Raw genomic sequence first — 18,101 nt, 5'->3', positions numbered from 1 at the left:
GTTTCATCCAGCGAACATGGACACATACAGTATTAGCTTGAACAGCTACTGGCAATGTGCATACAGCAAACATTTAGCAATTCCTACACAATCACGACTCGATTGGCCACAATTAATTCCGGGCCATGTCCTGCCATGGAGACTGTTGCGTACGCAGAACGCCGGGTTCCACTCCTGTAGCACACATGCAAGAGAGAGAACTAGTTTCTCATCGCATAATAAGGTGTTTACCCTGACTTTTAAAAAGCCAAACAGAATCTATTCAAGATGTTTACATGCATGTTTAAAAGCTAGTTTTATGCCAATTCATGCAATCATTAGTTTTGTTGAGTGCGTATAAACGTCCTGAGTGTTGACTGTCGGAACGAAGGCTCTGTATCTCGATGTGTAGTTTTTTTTCCAGATGGGTCGGGTCATGTTAGTTTTGTTGCCACCACTTTCCAACAAATTCGGTGTCCTGGCTTGTCGGTGTTGATGACCTCAGCTTGCTCATTTGGTTTGAAGCCAGAACATTACCACACCAGGGCTGTGGTATTTCGTTTTGCAATCGTCTTTTTCCTTCCTAATTTCCACGATGTTACCTTGGCGTTGCTCGTCTCGAGGCTACGCTCTTCTGCTGTGTGTATGCTAGCGGCCCCCCCTCCCCCTGCAGAGACAAATTGACTGTATGACTGGCAATAGGTCTCACTCCATTCATGCACTTATGTATGGCATGCTGTTGTTCTATTAAGCATCTGGTTGCTGAAGTAATGCGGAGTGATCCCTCCTCCTGACGAGGAACACAACCACGCATGCACATGGCAATATATAGAGGCCGGCAAAATTATCGAGTTAATTTTAATTTGTTGTGTGTTTAATGAATTTTTTATCAAGTGACTTTTTTTTGTGAACGAGAAATCTTTTAATCTTGCAAGATCTCGTGGCACCCCTAGTCGGTACTATTGACCGTTAATTATCAGGGGGCTAATAATTTTGGTCATTGCATTTTTACTTTTTCTTGTTTTAATTCAGGACATCATTTTTTTTAAAAGTTAATTTTGTGCCTTTGTCCTTTTGGACACACACAAGCTATAAGCACTTTATGACCCATTTCATTTAAAAGACAGGGGTTTGATTGTACATACGTACTAAATGTACATCTGTTGTCATCAGTACCTGGTGTTGTAGTTTGGGGTAGAGGTTGGTAAACACTGGCATTAAAACTACTGCTGATGGGAATATGGCTGGAGGAGTTGGACACTTGACGCCGTTGATTTCTCAACTTCTCCTCTCGTCTCCACTTTGCTCTTCTGTTGGAAAACCAAACCTATGAATGTTACAAAATAGAGAAAAACCTTAGTCCAATGTTACGGAGTTCTGCCGAGGCTGAACTGTTAACTGTTAAACCCTGCGCTTGACAGCCTTGCTGGAACACAAGGACTTCATGGATGATCTTGGTTTGAACAATGATCTTCTCATTTTAGTGCTCGAGGAATGGTATTTGCACTGTTAAAAGTAATGTTGGGCATCGTTTGAATTGGAACAATTGCGATTTCGATTCGAATTCCTTGTTTCCATTCCAGTTCCTAATGATTGTCTATTCCGATGCTTTTACGGGGCATAAAAGTTTGCGTGGTCTAAATGAGGGCGTTAACCAGAGTTATTTTTGGATGAAATGTCTGAACTTCTCCATGAATTGTTTCATGATATGAACTTCTTATCCACTTTACTTTGGAGTTCTTACACGGCTATTTTCAAGCAGTAGTGTTTCCCAAATAAGCCTGTCTCATCCATATTAAAAACTTGTTCAGGCTTATATCCCCCTTCCTCCATGATGACTTTAAATGTGTTCATGTATGTCTCTGCCACGGCATCCGCAGAGGCGGCCTCTCCGTGGTCTTGCTGTGGACAGTTAAGCCCTTTTTGCATCCTTGGTCAAATGTGTTGCTGCTGTCGTCCTCATCTTATTTTCCTCCTTCTTTATGGTACGAACCGAAGACTCATTTGTTCCATAATTATTCCATAATGGTGCCCTGCAGCTGCACCTTTTGGCTGCAACTGCAGGCGCCTTTGTCGGCACAAAGCGTTTAGTCGACATTGTGAGTTTTGTCGGGGAGAAAACATACAGCACTAAAGAATCACACTGCTAGCGATCCAACTATTATGTAAATTAGGCAAGCTGAACGTGTTCTGTACTGTACAGGACACATGGCATGGACATTGATTGGTTGTCTACAGTCCCTTAGCCAATCGGGACGCAGAAGACAATGCGGGTTCTCCCGTAGCGAATTTAGGATGCAGAACACAATGCATTCATACACTGTAAAAAAAAAAAAAAAAGCATCCTACAGTGTAAAAAACTGCACACAAAAAAATCTGTGTAATAGCGAGGCCCCCTAAAGTGAACTGCGTTGTAGCGAGGGTACGCTGTATATAAATATTAAAGCATTCAACTTGAATAGAAATGTTGTGAAGTTTCTTTTTACACGAGCTCACTTTCACAAAAGATGTTGATACTTTGTTTGCTGCCTCAATGTTGGTGTAAGATATTTTTTAGGACACCCTTATTTTGTTACCACAAGTAAACAGGTGTAGCCCAAAGTGCTCTTATTTTGAAGGCCAGAAGTGTGTTGTGTGGTTTTAAAAGGTGTCTTGACCGTTGTGAAAAGAAAGAGAGACTGCGCACATGAATAAACTTGCTTAACCCGTAGCCCCTGTCCTTTAGCTATGCCAGACTCCCACGACATCAGCTAGCGTCCTGAAACCCTGGTTTATATTGGCATGAGACAGACCTCATTTATTGTTTGTCTCCCCTGATTCTGACTGCTGAAATGAAATCCGACGTAGCACGTCCAAAAATGGTGTTGGTTGTGCGCCCTCCTTTGCATGATGTTGCACATGTTGCACTGAGCCAAACTTTTTAGCCACTTCTTCGTTGGTGTTTGCGGCGAAGTGGTCATCGATCGCAATGGTAGTACCGGTTCTCATCAATGCTTGAGACTCGATGCCCAATCCTAGTCAAAAGGGTGTTAGCTTTCAAACGGTGCTAAGTTTGTCACGTTAGTGTTTGTTTTACAAAGTTATTTATGTATGACATGGGGCGCATGGTGGCCAAGAGCAGTGGGACCAGATAACCCCGCCCCCCCCCCCCATGACCACGAGGCCCCCGTGAACCTGTTTTTCATTCAGATACACTAGAGAGAAATGCATTTAGAAATACAAAATGCACATGGCCAATTTTTTTTTTGTCAATGTTGAAAATGTGAGTTGTGGATACCAGCATTTTGTTAATGTTCTGTTTTGGGAGGGGCGAGTTAAATAATGTCAACAAAGTTAACAAAATGAGTAGCTATCACAAGAAAAAAGTTGGTTATTCATAGGCGTGAAAGTGAGTGTGAATGGTTGTTTGAGTCCTCATGTGCCCTGAGATTGGCTGGCTGGGTGTGTACGCTGCCTCTACAGGGATGAATATATTTGTATTGCGATGCAAGCATCATGTAGAAATTAAGTAACACAAATGCAACCATGCTACCCCCTGTACTGGGGTCTGTCAGTTTTAAATGGTAATGTACCATTTTGACCCGTGACGCCGAACCCGAACCCTAACCATTGGTTGCCCCGCTGGAGCTTGGGGAGTTGACTGTAAATGGGGAAGTCTGAGCTTCCCTGTTGAGACAGCTGCCCCCATAACCTGACCAACATAAGCAGAGGAAAATGGACGAATGGATGCTATGATGTAGGACAGAAAGTCAACATAAAATTACTCAATTCACACCAAAATTGAACGAGGTCTTCCTCGGACCATGTGCCAACTTTCCACAAAGTCTTACAGTACGAGGTGTGTCAGCGAAGTACCAGTACTGGTGTCACAAAAGATATATTTAAAATCCAAACTACAAGTAATCCCCCTGGAGTCGTAACGCACTTTCCCAGCCTTCTCTGCCACGCCTGTATGCACCCCTGTAAGGATTCGTCTCTGACCCTCTGCAGCTCTGCTGTCTTGATGTTGTCCAATTTCCATAAGGGGCCTTGATGACCACATTGAGCTTGGGAAAGAGGAAATAAATGACACAGAGCCAGGTCAGACAAGTAGGGGGGGTTGCGACAGCACGCCGATGTTCTTCTCAACCAGTAACTCTCTTGGATACTGAGGACATTGTGAGCGAATGCATTGTCATGGTGAAGGAGCCACAAGTTCACCATCTTCCTGCGCACTGAATGCTGCAGGATCTCTTTGCAGACGTGTCAGTTGCTCGTCTGGCCCTGCGGCAAGACCTCACGGTGGGCGATGCACCTCACGTCAAAGAATGCCATCAAGATCAGCAGTCCCGAAACTTTTCTGACACACCTCGCATGTAAAATGATTTAAGTTAAGAAACAAAAATCAGCGTGAGAATAATGCAAGCACACTTGCACTCATTTGCAAACGTACACACAATTAACTGGAAAGAATGTCAACAAAAAAAAAGCATACCTGTATCCGTGCCTCTGGTAGGTCTATTTTGTTGGCAAGACGCTCTCGAGCAAACACATCTGGATAATGAGTCCTTTCAAATTCTGAAAATAAAATACGACATGTGTCATTCAGTTGATGAGTGATTGGAAGGTATGCTGTATTGAGTAAGAGTCTTTACTGAGTGAGACTACTGTGCTACTTACAGTGGGGTGAAAAAGTGTTTGCCCCCTTCCTGATTTCTTTCTTTTTGGTTTGTCACACTGAAATGCTTCAGATCATCAAACTAATGTAAATATTAGTCAATGACAACACAACTGAACACTTTATCCGGTTTTACTTGAAAACTTTTATTATGAAGGGAGAAAAAAATCCAAACCTACATGGCCCTGTGTGAAAAAGTGATTGCCCCCCTGTTAAAACATAACTGAGATTAACTGAGATCTATCAGTCTGGAAAGAGGTTAGTTAGTTAAGGTCAGTGTTCATGACTCCACCATAAGAAAGACACTGGCCAAAAACGGCCTGCATGGCAGAGTTCCAAGACCAAAACCACTGCTGAATAAAAACAACATTAAAGCTCGTCTCAGTTTTGCCAGAAAACATCTTGATGATTTTTGGAAGGTGTGCGTCCCATTACATTTGACGTAAAAGTAGCACTGCATTTTCAGAAAAAGAACATCATAGCAACAGTAAAATATGGTGGTGGTAGTGTGATTGTCTGGCGCTGTTTTGCTGCTTCAGGACCTGGAAGACTTGCTGTGATAAATGGAAGCATGAATTGTGCTGAAGGAGAATGTCCGGCCATCTGTTGGTGACCTCAAGCTGAAAGCAACTTGGGTTCTGCAGCAGGACAATGATCCAAAACACACCAGCAAGTCCACCTCTGAATGGATGAAGACTTTGGAGTGGCCTCGTCCAAGTCCTGACCTGAATCCTATTGAGATGCTGTGGCATGACCTTAAAAAGGCGCTTCATGCTGGAAAAGCCTCCAATGTGGCTGAATGACAACAATTCTGCAAAATTCCTCCCCAGCGCTGTAAGAGACTCATTGCAAGTTATCACAAACGCTTGATTGCAGTTGTTGCTGCTAAGTGGGGCCAACCACTTATTAGCTTTAGGGGGCAATCACTTTTTCACTTTCAAGGTAGGCAAAGTTTGTCGCATTAGTCTTTTGTTTTATGAAATTACTCATGACATGACTGTTCACTTATTTTTGACATTTGCTTGTGGTTTGAATTGTCTTCTGTTTTACTAAAATCAGTGGCGTTCAGTTTAGCTTTTAACTGGCGTTGTTCTAGTTACATGGACATGTTTGATATTGAGCAATTGCCATAGCAACGCAGCAGTCCCCAGTACTGAAAAATGTTGTCTGTGGTTAGTGGGTTTCCCTGTGTGGGGAAAACCCCCAAACTGGAACGCTATATCAACCGTCATTCATTCATTCATTTTTTAAAAATTATATCACTAGTCCTTATGGTCACAAATGAGCTGGAGCCAGTGGGGGTGCACACACACCCACACACGCACAGGGAGAACATGCCAACTCTACACAGAGAGATTTGAACTTTCAATCTCCTGCTTGTGAGGCTGACATGCTAACCACTTGGCCACCGTGCATCCCCTATTATTAATATATTGCTCTATTACCGTAATACGCAAATATACGACTATACACAAGTTCTTGGGAACACACATTCCTGCTATAATACATGAAAGACCCCAATAATCGTTTATTAATGTGTAAGGTATTGTATGTGTACAATCTCATCTGTGCCTCAATATGGCCATATTGTTACGTAACACATCGATGCACACCTTTCTCAAGTGCTTCTATCTGGTCCTGTGTGAACGATGTTCTGTTTCTCTGCAGTTTCCTCTTCAGCTGAAGCCTCATTTGAGTCTCATCTGGATCGTCACTGTTGGAGCTGGCTGATATTGTGTTTTCCGTTCCTTCCGTCTGTGGACATTCTACCTCAAGGATGGAGGAAACAAGCACATATCAATATTGGTAACACTTTACAATCGGGTACACAAATTTACAGTAGTCAATGAGGAACGAACCTGGGCATTAGTGGGCATTAGTTCCTCAGTAACTACTCTACTCATTAGTTCCTTATTAGTTCTTCCTTAGTAACTACTCTAAATTTATGTGCCTTAGTCATTAGTTCCTCATCAGTTCTTCATTAGTTCCTCAGTAACTAGTTAAATGTATGTGCCTTAGTCATTAGTTCCTCATCAGTTCTTCATTAGTTCCTCAGTAACTAGTTAAACGTATGTGCCTTAGTCAATAGTTCCTCATACGTTCTTCATTAGTTCCTCAGTAACTAGTCTAAATGTATGTGCCTTAGTCAATAGTTCCTCATAGGTTCTTCATTAGTTCCTCAGTAACTAGTCTAAATGTATGTGCCTTAGTCATTAGTTCATCATTTCTTCTTTAGTTCCTCAGTAACTAGTCTAAATGTATGTGCCTTAGTCATTAGTTCATCATTTCTTCATTAGTTCCTTAGTAACTAGTCTAAATGTATGTGCCTTAGTCATTAGTTCAACATTTCTTCATTAGTTCCTCAGTAACTAGTCTAAATGTATGTGCCTTAGTCAATAGTTCCTCATAAGTCCTTCATTAGTTCCTCAGTAACTAGTTAAACGTATGTGCCTTAGTCAATAGTTCCTCATAAGTTCTTCATTAGTTCCTCAGTAACTAGTCTAAATGTATGTGCCTTAGTCATTAGTTCATTAGTTCTTCATTAGTTCCTCCACAACTGCTGCATTTTTGTGTACCTTATTGTAAAATGTGACCTCAAAATTTTTTGATACAAACATTTATATGTGGATTTATACATAACAAGGTTGACTCCCTGTCCCGTTCATCATGTGGTTTTAACATTCTACGAGTACTGTACTCCATACTAAGGTACGGTAAGTGATCTATCTGTTACAAGGGATCCACAGAGGATGCCTGAGCCACTTCAAGTATATATTCAGATTCATGCAGATTCATTTGCGGTGACCATGTTTGTGTCATTTTATTTCCTTCCTGGGTGCACTGATTTCATGTACAGTATATATATCTAATGACCCACATCACTATATTACATGTGCTCATGAAAGTATCATGAAACCTCCAAGGTTTTTGGAGGTGTTTTTATAGAGGGCTTGACAGGCGTAATAGGTGAATCCCATTATCTGCATTGATAGCAATTTTTGTCTGTTTGGAACGCACAGGAAAGGGAAAGACGTGTGTTCATGTCTCACATTGGTATTGTGGGAAAAAAAAGGTCAGTTGTCCCTTAACTTTAACTGTTGGTTTCAACACAGAGATTCTTCAACATCAGTCCCAAAACAGTAGAGTCTGTGCCTGTCAGGCTTGGCTCGGGGTATGGTTAGGTGGGATTTTGAGCTTTTCAAACGTTCCCTCACTTCCTGATAACGTAACTCTAATCCAAAAATCCAGTTCGTCTTTGGTGCCATCCACACAGAACAGAGACAGGCGGCAAAGCTGGCTTTGATAAGCTGTGTAAAAAAGCAGGTGTAGTGAGCAATATGAGTTCTTACCAGTGGCAATGAGTGCGGAGCCGGGGTACCATCCAGTGCGCCCCGCCCAGGTGGCTTGACCGTGAAGCATTTTGAGCTTTTCAAACATCGCCTCACTTCCTTCTGTGCCAATTTGCTGCTTGTCACTGGCCAGGTTCCTGAGCACTCTGTTTATTGAAGAAACCTGATGATACAGAAAAAGCGATTACAGTCGTCCCTCGCTACATCTCGGTTCCAACATCGCTCATTCAGTCTGTCGTTTTTTTTTTTAAATGAATGAATTAATCAAGGATGGCTGTTTTGTGGTTGACTATGGCCTATTATAAGTCCAAAAATATCAAATGTCAAGTCATGTGTAGTACTGTGGTCACTAGGCGTCAGTCAGGTTACATTGATGGGACATTACCTTACATGATATTACCTTGACTTGCACTGTATAGAGTCAGCCGTGGATGCGGTGTCCGACGTGACATCGTGAACAAAGTTCTCCTCCCATTTTGTATGCAAGCGGTACGTTTTTGGCTTCTTACTTTGTCCTTCTTCCCCACTTAGTTTCAAATCCTTCCAGTTTCGAATAAAAACATTTTAGGCTGACTAGGTAGCTCAAGCAGCTTATGTCCCTGCAGAGATCCTGCGCGTGAAAGTTGCGCAATGTAATGTAAACAAAGCCGTCAAAAGGGCATAATGCGATTTATGTGTTATCACTTATCATGTCTACGACATTAGGTAAAACGAGTATAAAGGTGACAAAAGGGGGTGTTATTTCATGTCTACAGAGCTTTTTTATGAATCGTAATATTAAATCCTACTTTGCGGAAATTCACTGGTCACGGTCGGGTCTGGAACCAAGTAACTGCAATAAACGAGGGACGGCTGCACATTAGAAACAACGAAAATGTCGCTTTAAACGCTGACATTATATAGAATTATTACTAGAGTTGTCAAAAAGAGTGTGTTAACTTTTTTTCCATTAATTACGTGAACATTTTTACCGTAATTAACGCATGTCATGCCACCCCTCTCTGTTACGACGACAGACAGAGGCACAGGCTGACGCTCTTCACTCTTTTATAGCTTTATTCTGACCTGAACGCATCAACAGCAGTGCAATTCCAACACCGGAACCACACGACCCCGTTGTCACTACAGAGAGGTGCATTCAGGGGCGCTCCGAACATCATCTTTATTATGCGTGTATGTGTGTTCTAAATAAACAAAGACGAAGAAACAGTGAATATTCTAACGTAACTTAACGTAACTCTTACTTCGCAAGTACAATTTGCTGCATTTAAGTATGAAAATGCATTTAAACTCAAAACAGTCAAATCGAGTACGTGGTGTCATTTTGCGTTTTGTTGATAAAATACAAAAAAAGGGCACATTTGGAAGTGGCTAATCAAGCCTTCGGTACCATCTGTTATCATGGGAAACGTGAATTTGACGAGCTGGCAAGAACGTCAAGACCTTCAGGGAGTGCAGCTTATATGTGCTTCACTTGAATGGCTAACAGCTAGCGTCCCAGAGGCTAACGTGAGGAGCTAGCCGAGCAAAGGAGGTGGGCTTACACTGTATATGAACAAACTGTGGTGTCATCCTGGCCGTGTCAACATTAAAATGTCCACCTATATAGCATTTTTTTTCATATCGGCTTTCATTATCGGGGAAGAAACCTGATACTGATGTCTACCGATATCATATATTTATGCAATATTAGGGCAACATTATCGGCGGGCCGATATTATCGGACATCTCTAGTTATTTTGATGCAAAACAACCCTTTTTTGTGTTGTTTATGTTGGTATGGTTGTTTCGACATTTGAGCTGTCACAAAAGCAAAAAAACTGTGTCAAAGTGAAAGTCATGCGTGAAATGTATCTTCTCACAAAATGCTTGTTTTCTGCCTGTTTTTGTTGGGAACTGATATTTCCCTGAAACTTATTTATGCTCTACTACTGATGACCAAAGAACGGAAAAAGGTAGAAACAAACTCTTTTTTTCCTGATGAGGGGGAGAGGAGAGTCTCATCTTTCTTTCATGGTGGGTTCCATGTTTATATAGCCATAGAACGTAATATAGTCTGTGTGCCTTGAAACATCGTCTAAAATGGCCGCTACTGAATGAGTTAATCCTGATTATATCAATTTGAAAACTGGGATTAATTTGATTAAAATGTTCCATCGTTTGACAGGCCTAATGAAATGCATGAGTGATCAGAGTTTCATCTTGTGACCTGTCCTTTGCTACAGTGCTGGTACAATATATAAAAAACATTGAGTAAAATGTTACTGTTTAATCCTTGTTACCATTCTGAACAGGTTTGAATTGCTGTGTCTGTGATCAACATACAAAAATGAAACCTTACGCTTGGTATATTGTCATTAGTGCAGGCGCCCTCTGCCAACAGCCTGTCTCTGATCTCCCAGGCGAAGATCGATGGACACTCTCTTTTGTACAGAGCAATTTTGCCCACAACTTCTGGAGTGGCCACCCTGGGTTTACTTCCTCCGATTGCCCGAGGACGAATCGAACCTGTCTCGTAATACCGGCCTAAGATCTTACTCACGCAGCCATTCGACACCTGAAAACAATGCAAATGTCACATATAAAATGTCAAACATATGTTTGTTTCATAATTATGACTCAAGTATGACAGTGACAGTGCTTAAAGCGTCTATTTATTGCCTGGTAGGTAATAAAAAGGCGATTATGTTGCAGCCTGTGACTCAAAATAAAATAGTTACGTAATTAACACATACTTTTACCACTGTACCTGTAGAATTCTGGATATGTCGCATGGTCGAGCGCCACTGTGGGCCAGTTCCACTATCTTCTGCCTGGTGGAATCAGGCAAAGGTCTCCCATTCACAAACACACCTCCAAGCTGGTTTATCCCACTGTGACCTACGCTCACGAAACAAGAACAAAAAGTCTTTAAGAAGGAACGTCACGAGATCTCGCAAGATTAAAATGCGATGAGATTTCTCTGTAAAAAAAACAACAAACTGTCTCACGATAATTAATTAATCATGTGATAAATGAAAATTGACTTGATATTTTGCCGGCCTCCATATATTGCCATGTGCATTCGTGTTTCTTTTCCTCGTCTCTCGCCTTCAAACAGGCAGGAAGAGAGTTCACTCTGTGCATTAGTTCAGCACCTGGGCGCTTCATAGAACAACACAGAGTGCAGCAAGGGAGCTTCGTAAAGAGCAATGCAAGGCGATGTCGTAGAAATTGGGAGGAAAAAGGTGATTGCAAAGCAAAAAGCCCCCATGTGGGAATATTCCGGCTTCCAACCAAATGAGCAAGGTGATCCCATCAACACGGACGAGCCAGTACGCTGAACGAACTTGTCCACCTCAGACATATCCACCTGACCCAGTTTAAAAATAAATAAAACTACACATCGAGATGCAGAGCCTTCGTTCGGACAGCCAACACTCACTGAGACGTATGGTCGACAAAGCTAATACCAAGGGAACAGCGTAAAATGGTGTGTTCACAGAAAGTCTACTTTGCTAGACTTGGGTTTGAATGTCCGTTGGGCATTTCTGTGTCCATAGGTATGAATGTGAAAGTGAATGATTGTTTGTCTATATGTGCCCTGCCATTGGCTGGCGGGGTATACCTGGACTGGTCGCCAGCAGGGCACGTAATTGTCCTGTGGTCAATTTAGAGACTCCAGTTAGCATGTTTTTGGAACCCAAACGGAGATTTGAACCCACATCTTCCTGATCCACCGATTGAGTGGCCAACATGCTCACCACTGGGCCACCTCCTCAGCTTTGTGATTATCGGTGGAAAAGTGTTCTGACTTTGGTTCCTATAAATACAATTTTTTGCGCTTTTGCTTTTTTTTTTTAAATATTCCAAATATTTCAGTTTTGTTCTTGTAAATGTTCTTTTTCTCATAATATTATGTCTTTATTACATATTTTCATTTTATTCTGGTAATATTATAACTACTTCCGTTTTTTTTAACAACATTTTTCAAAAATTGTAACTTTGTTTATTTTTGTCTGATAATTTTATATTTTTTTTATATTAGTTAAAATTTTGAATAAATTTCCTTGGGTTACATTCTTTTTTGCCTAATATTACAATTTTATTCTCATAAAATTAAAACTTTTTCCTCGTAAGATTACAACTTTTCTCTCTTATTAATATGACTTTAGTGTCCTAATGTTTAACTCTATTTTCATTAAATCACTGTTGTTGTTGTTGTTGTTGTTTTGTTTTTGCTAATGGCCCCAACTCAAAACCCTCATTTTGCTCAAGCCTGTAGTTTGTTATGATACGCTGATATGTCACAGAGACACCCCTCCATGTTCCTTGGGCTAAGACTAAGGCTCGCCTGTTTTCTGAGGCAAAACCTGAGCAGCCTGACCAACAGAGGTGAGTATTGTGACATTTTTTGCCATGTAACTTGTTTACTTGGAAATGTTCCACCTTTTTTATCTACCTGGATTGTTGACAACACCATCAGGCTCAGTCTGAAATGTTGCACGTTGTTATGGCATTATTATTTTATTATGATCATGATTGTTATGACATATTGAGTACGGGATTGTTTCCTTTTCCAAACTAACAGCGTATTATTGATTGGACTGAAGGCTAGGACTTCTGTTTTTTCATTGTTATATTTTATAAAGTCAGTGTATAGTATATAGTATATTATATACAGTACAGGCATAATGTTAGGACACGCCTTCTCATTCAATGTGTTTTCTTTCATTTCATGACTATTTACATTGAAGATTCCCAAAACTATGAATGAACACGTGCGATTATGAACTCAACAAAAAAGTGTGAAATCTTTTTTAGACATGTATTTTATGTCTTAGAATGTTTACTTTTTTGGATAGCGCTGCAAACCGTTGGTGTTTTCTCAGTGAGATTTGTGAGGTAGTTACCTGAAATGTTTTTCACTTCACAGGTGTGCCTTGTCAGGGTTACTTAGTGGAATTCCTTGCCTCATCAATGGGGTTGGGACCATGGGCTTGTATTGTGTGACATCTGGCCTGCACTGTTTATATATACAGGGTGGGCCAATAAAATGTTACCACTCTTTAATCATACACAGGTTTTTGAAATGAGAACTTATCCAAAAATTGTATGAACAGATTTGTAACAGAAACTTTAATCCACATAAGAGGAGCGTGGATTGAATATGTCATCAATTGTTGAACTGTGTAGAAAATGACAGACAAAGAGGGAAACCTGATGTTAAATGTTAATTTGATGTTTCTGTTACAAATCTCTAAATGCAATTTTTGAATACATTCTCATTTGAAAAAATTGTGTATGATTAAAAAGTGGTAACATTTTATTAGCCCACCCTGTGGCCCCACACACACACTCGTGATCAAAATGTTAAGACCAGTTGAAAAATTACAAGAATGTACATTTTGCACTGTTGGATCTTAAGGAGGTTGTAAGTAGAGCTTCAAAATGCAAAAAGAAGAAATGGAAGTGAGACAAAAAGAAATGACTGGCTTTTTCAACAGGACAATGCTACACCTTCTTCCAGAGGGCTAAGCTCACCCTTGTGGACCGTCCTGCGTGTCCCCCTTATCTAAATCTATTTGACAACATCTGAGGATGGATGGCAAGGGAAGTTTACAAAAATGGACACCAGTTTCAGACAGAGGATGCGGCTCAGTGAGGCTGTGGAAGCCAATGGCACAGGTGAGCATCAACGTGTGGAACCATAAGGAGGCACCACTGCCAAGTACCTACAGATGGTGAGGCAGATCCTGAAGAGTGAGCTGAAAAGGCATGAATATGATCCAGGCAATTAACACCTACGCCCTGCCAGTAATCAAATACCCTGTTGGCATAATACCCGCAATACCCGCCTCATGGCAGTAATTAATTATTTTTATGAATCACATAAACATTTTTAGTGAGTAACGTGTGCACGTTATGTCAAGCCACACCTCAATGTTATGATGGTAGACTGAGGCACGATATGTCCCCACACAGTCACACAGAGTCTGACGCTCTCTTCGAGCTTTATTCTGACCTGAACACATCAACAGCAGTGCAGTTCCAACGCCATATACTGTACTGTATGTATCTCCAACTCACAAACATGCCTCTAGTCCTTCCTCATTGTCACTAGAAGACAGCGAGGGGAATTCACAGACACTCTGAACTTCACAGCAGCATCTTTATTTTCCTGTATGTGTGGTCTAAGTAAACAGGAAGACAAAGCACAACAGGTCACTAAAGTATCAAATTTGGTGTAGTTATTGTTGTAGTTGCGTATCAAATTAATTACCACAGAGATTTATGTCACTGCTTATTACAGATAAAAACGTATTTCTATCTGTGATTAAGTGTGATTAATTAAGACTTAACAATGTTAATAATTGCAATTAAATATTTTAATCGATGGACGGCCCTAATTAGAAATAACAATAATAATCACACAATAAATGACAATGAACACGATCATGTTGCTGCCTTCATTGTGTCGCCATGTGCATGCGTGTCTGTTTTCCTCGTCTCCCACCTCCAGAAAGGCAGAATGTGGATTCTGTGCATTGGTTTCAGCACCACAGAAAAAGCATGCAAGGCGTGAGCCCTTTTGCCAGCTATACAGTCTCTTTGTCTCGGTGGGTGGAGGCGGGGCTGCTAGCATACACACACAGTGCAGAAGAGTATACAGTAAAGTTACCGAAATTAAATTTGAATTAGTAGATTGCAATATATTGTCATATTTAAAAAAAAATCTTATCTCATCTTGTTCTCATGAACCCAGACTCGTGTATTGTCTCGTCTTGTGAAATTAGTGTCTCTGGACACCCTTAGTAATCAATCATAATTATTTTTCCAGTAATTTATGATTTCATTTGGTATCCATTTTATACGTACTTTATACTAAATTAAGCCTTTTTTGGAAAATGAATGTGTATACATAAAGGTAGGACAAGTTTGGTGCGGAGAAGAACACACAGCCCTGACCTCAAACCCATCACACACCTTTGGGATGAACTGCAGGTATGTGTGTGTGTGTGTGTGTGTGTGTGTGGGTGTGTGTGTGGATTAAACAATTTAATTTCCCCTCAAAGGATTTACAAAATGTAATTGTTATTGAATAATGGCATAAATGCCTACAACAGTTTGACTGGCGACCAGTCAAAGGTAGGGGATATTGTTCCCCCACCCCGAGGGTGCAAATAAATGCAAAATCAAAATTAAGGGATGCAGTGGCCACTTTAATCTTTTATATATTTGTGTCATAAAACAAGCCCATGTAGGTGAAGGTGTGCTGAGCAGTTAAATACACTTCAAATAGAGGCCAACACATTTGTCTATATTTTGTCAGTAGTTTTTGTTTTTGTGTTTTTGAACTGTGTCAAATACAAAAAAATGACAACAATCCTTGCTAATGTGGTTTGTTATTATAGTCAATTCAATTACAGATGATTGTAAAGCCTGCTAAGTTGCAATTTTATTGAAATGATTCTTGAATATCCCAATTGAGGCCAACACTTTTTTACAAAGGAAACTTTTTTCCTTCAGTGTGGCCCTAATCGCCCTTGGTAATGTTCTGATGCAGACTGTTTGAAATGATTTTCTTTCTTTCTTTTTTTAAAACATGCAAAAAAAATTAAACGGTCCGCAAATTGCTTTGGACACCTGAATGTATCTCCAGCAGTCCAGGGACTAGTACAGTGATTGACTACATACTTCTTAGGAAACGTGTTTCTATTTCCTAAAACTACAATGCAACTCTCACCTTTTTCTGCTTTCCTTAAAAAGATAAAAACTCTCCACCCTCCTGGGTGAGCGAACTTTATTGAGATCATTTAAAGGAGGTATGCAAACGGTTTCACTGCTTTTGTCTGCAACACAGTGTGATAATGTGACACAGGGCAGGTTAAGAGGGGATTTGCTGTGCAATAAATTAATTGTCTATTGTCTTTTAATGGCTCAGTGGGGGAAAGCATATTGTAGATTTAGAGAGCTCTCCAAAGGGCATGAATATATCATACAATCAATCAGAACACACACAAACATACACACTCAAGTCAAGTGGAACAGTTGTTATAATAGTCCTAACCAGCTTTATTCTGTCATGACAAACATCAAAGCCGTTCAAACAATTCAATCCTTAAGTGTATAATTATATGTGTTAAATACATTATCATTTCAAAATTCACATTTTCCATTCCTCTAAAGCAGAGGTGTCCAAATTCCACTGTCACATTACTCACCCCATTCAAACCATTTCAACACTGAAACATTCAGGTTGTCTGTTTCCAACATCCCAGAAATTCCCAAGTTTTCACGGAAATTCACAATTTCTGATTTCCCATTGAAATTTATGTAATTTTTCCACATATTCAAACTAGGGATCGGCCCGATATCTGCATAAAAATGTAATATCCGTTCATATTGGTACCGTTCATATTGGTATCGGTATTGCGGCACCAATCAGTGTATTCTCCACTCAACTCGACGACAAGCAACAATTCTTTAGCAATAGCTCAGTGGCTACAACAACCTCATGACATGGAGTGTGATAGATAGATAGATAGATAGATAGATAGATAGATAGATAGATAGATAGATAGATAGATAGATAGATAGATAGATAGATAGATAGATAGATAGATAGATACAGTAGATAGATAGATAGATAGATAGATAGATAGATAGATAGATAGACTGAAAGTTGGACAATATCGGCATATCAGTTACAGGCAAAAAAGCCAATATCAGACGTCCCTAATTCTTATTATTGCCACACTTCTCAACCAATTCAAACCAAAACATTACATTTTGACAGAATTCCTTAAAGGGGACCTATGATACAAATTATCAGGCCTTTGCATTGAGTCGTGGACTCCTGTAGAGCAGCGACACACGGTAACCTGCACAGAAAGCTTTCTAGATCTTCCAGACTCTGCACCTCTTCCTGCAGTGTTTCCTGCATCTCCCCCAAACAGTCTGTGTAATTTACTCCACCCCCGGCCCTCCTCCAGGTACGCCTCCCCTCGAGCCTACTCCGATGTGGGCACGCTCCCAAGCGCTCCCGAGGATTTCTGGACAGCTGCTGAACTCCTTTTGTCCGCTAATTGATTGCTTACACAAAATAAACACAGTTAGGACACTGATAAATTGTTACTTGCTCTTCTGACTCTTCATCACGACCAAGTAACGTCGGAAAGGCGTCAGACTTCAGCAACAACAACGGATAGTCCGGCTTCGTATTGGCCCATGTTCACAAAACAGTCCCGTGTGAAGTGCCGTTGCCGGATGAGCATATTTTTCTCTCGCTGGCCGGCAATCAGCAACTCCAACCACTTCTGCCTGACGCTCGCCTCTTTAGGCACACGTTGACAAGCATTTCCTGGGAGCCATTTCTCGATGTGTTAACACCGTGAACAGAGCAGAGCGAGGGCAGGCCTACAGCGTTTGCCTGGGCATGCCCATATCAGGAACTCCGGCTTGCGCTGACGTCAAAGTAAGTCAGTGTTAAAAAACTCTGTAAAACACAGCGTGCAGAGCCATCCAAAACTGCTTTCAGGTCTCACTTCCAAATACGCAAACCTCATGATCTGACTTTTTTTAACATGAGAATACAACAGTAACAACATTTACAGGTCAGAAAAGAGGAACAGGCCACATATAGACAACCATTCACACTCACATTCATACTGTACGTATGCATGTTCATGCATATTTTTGGAATGTTGGAGGATTCTGGAGTACCCGGAGAAAACCCACACACGCACGGGGGGAACGTGCAAATTCCACACAGAGATGCCCAAACAGAGATTCGAACCCAAATCTCCTGACTGTGGGCCAACATGCTAACCACTCGGGCACCGTGCGGCCTAACCATTTTTCCACATCCCCAAAATTCCTACTTTTTCCCCCAGACACATTTTCCATGCCATGTCAGTTCTTCACACACAGTTTCACAGAAATTGCTTTCTCCGGGTCATTACACCACCTCTATACATTCTCTATTTACTGTATTGTGTTGGAAGTGTATGATTTATTGTATATACCACAACATACAACTCATTTACTCACTGATCGGATGAGCAAAATATCAATCCATCTGTTTGTCTGTCTGTCTCACCCTCGCTCACGCTGCCTCACACCAGGATCACACT

The 18,101-nt window shown here is 40.8% G+C and overlaps 1 protein-coding gene across 3 annotated transcripts in view; it reads right to left on the bottom strand.

Moving 5' to 3' along the window:
* The window catches only part of LOC129181900 (paired box protein Pax-6-like), a 28,617-nt gene that overhangs the window by 3,142 nt on the left and 7,374 nt on the right, over positions 1-18,101 (bottom strand). Inside the window, exons 3-8 of one of the 3 annotated variants that reach the window (XM_054777654.1) lie at positions 10,736-10,866; positions 10,328-10,543; positions 7,987-8,149; positions 6,250-6,402; positions 4,454-4,536; positions 1,156-1,306 (exon numbers count right to left, since the gene is read on the bottom strand). In XM_054777654.1, the coding sequence (XP_054633629.1) occupies positions 1,156-1,306; positions 4,454-4,536; positions 6,250-6,402; positions 7,987-8,149; positions 10,328-10,543; positions 10,736-10,866 (897 nt within the window). Of the gene's footprint in view, positions 1-1,155; positions 1,307-4,453; positions 4,537-6,249; positions 6,403-7,986; positions 8,150-10,327; positions 10,544-10,721; positions 10,867-18,101 lie in introns of all 3 variants that reach the window. The other 2 variants (XM_054777655.1, XM_054777656.1) reach the window with 2 other exon arrangements.

This window comes from Dunckerocampus dactyliophorus, chromosome 5 (assembly GCF_027744805.1).
Source record: "Dunckerocampus dactyliophorus isolate RoL2022-P2 chromosome 5, RoL_Ddac_1.1, whole genome shotgun sequence".
Classification (NCBI taxonomy): domain Eukaryota; kingdom Metazoa; phylum Chordata; class Actinopteri; order Syngnathiformes; family Syngnathidae; genus Dunckerocampus; species Dunckerocampus dactyliophorus.
This window is presented reverse-complemented; position numbering and strand designations above follow the sequence as displayed.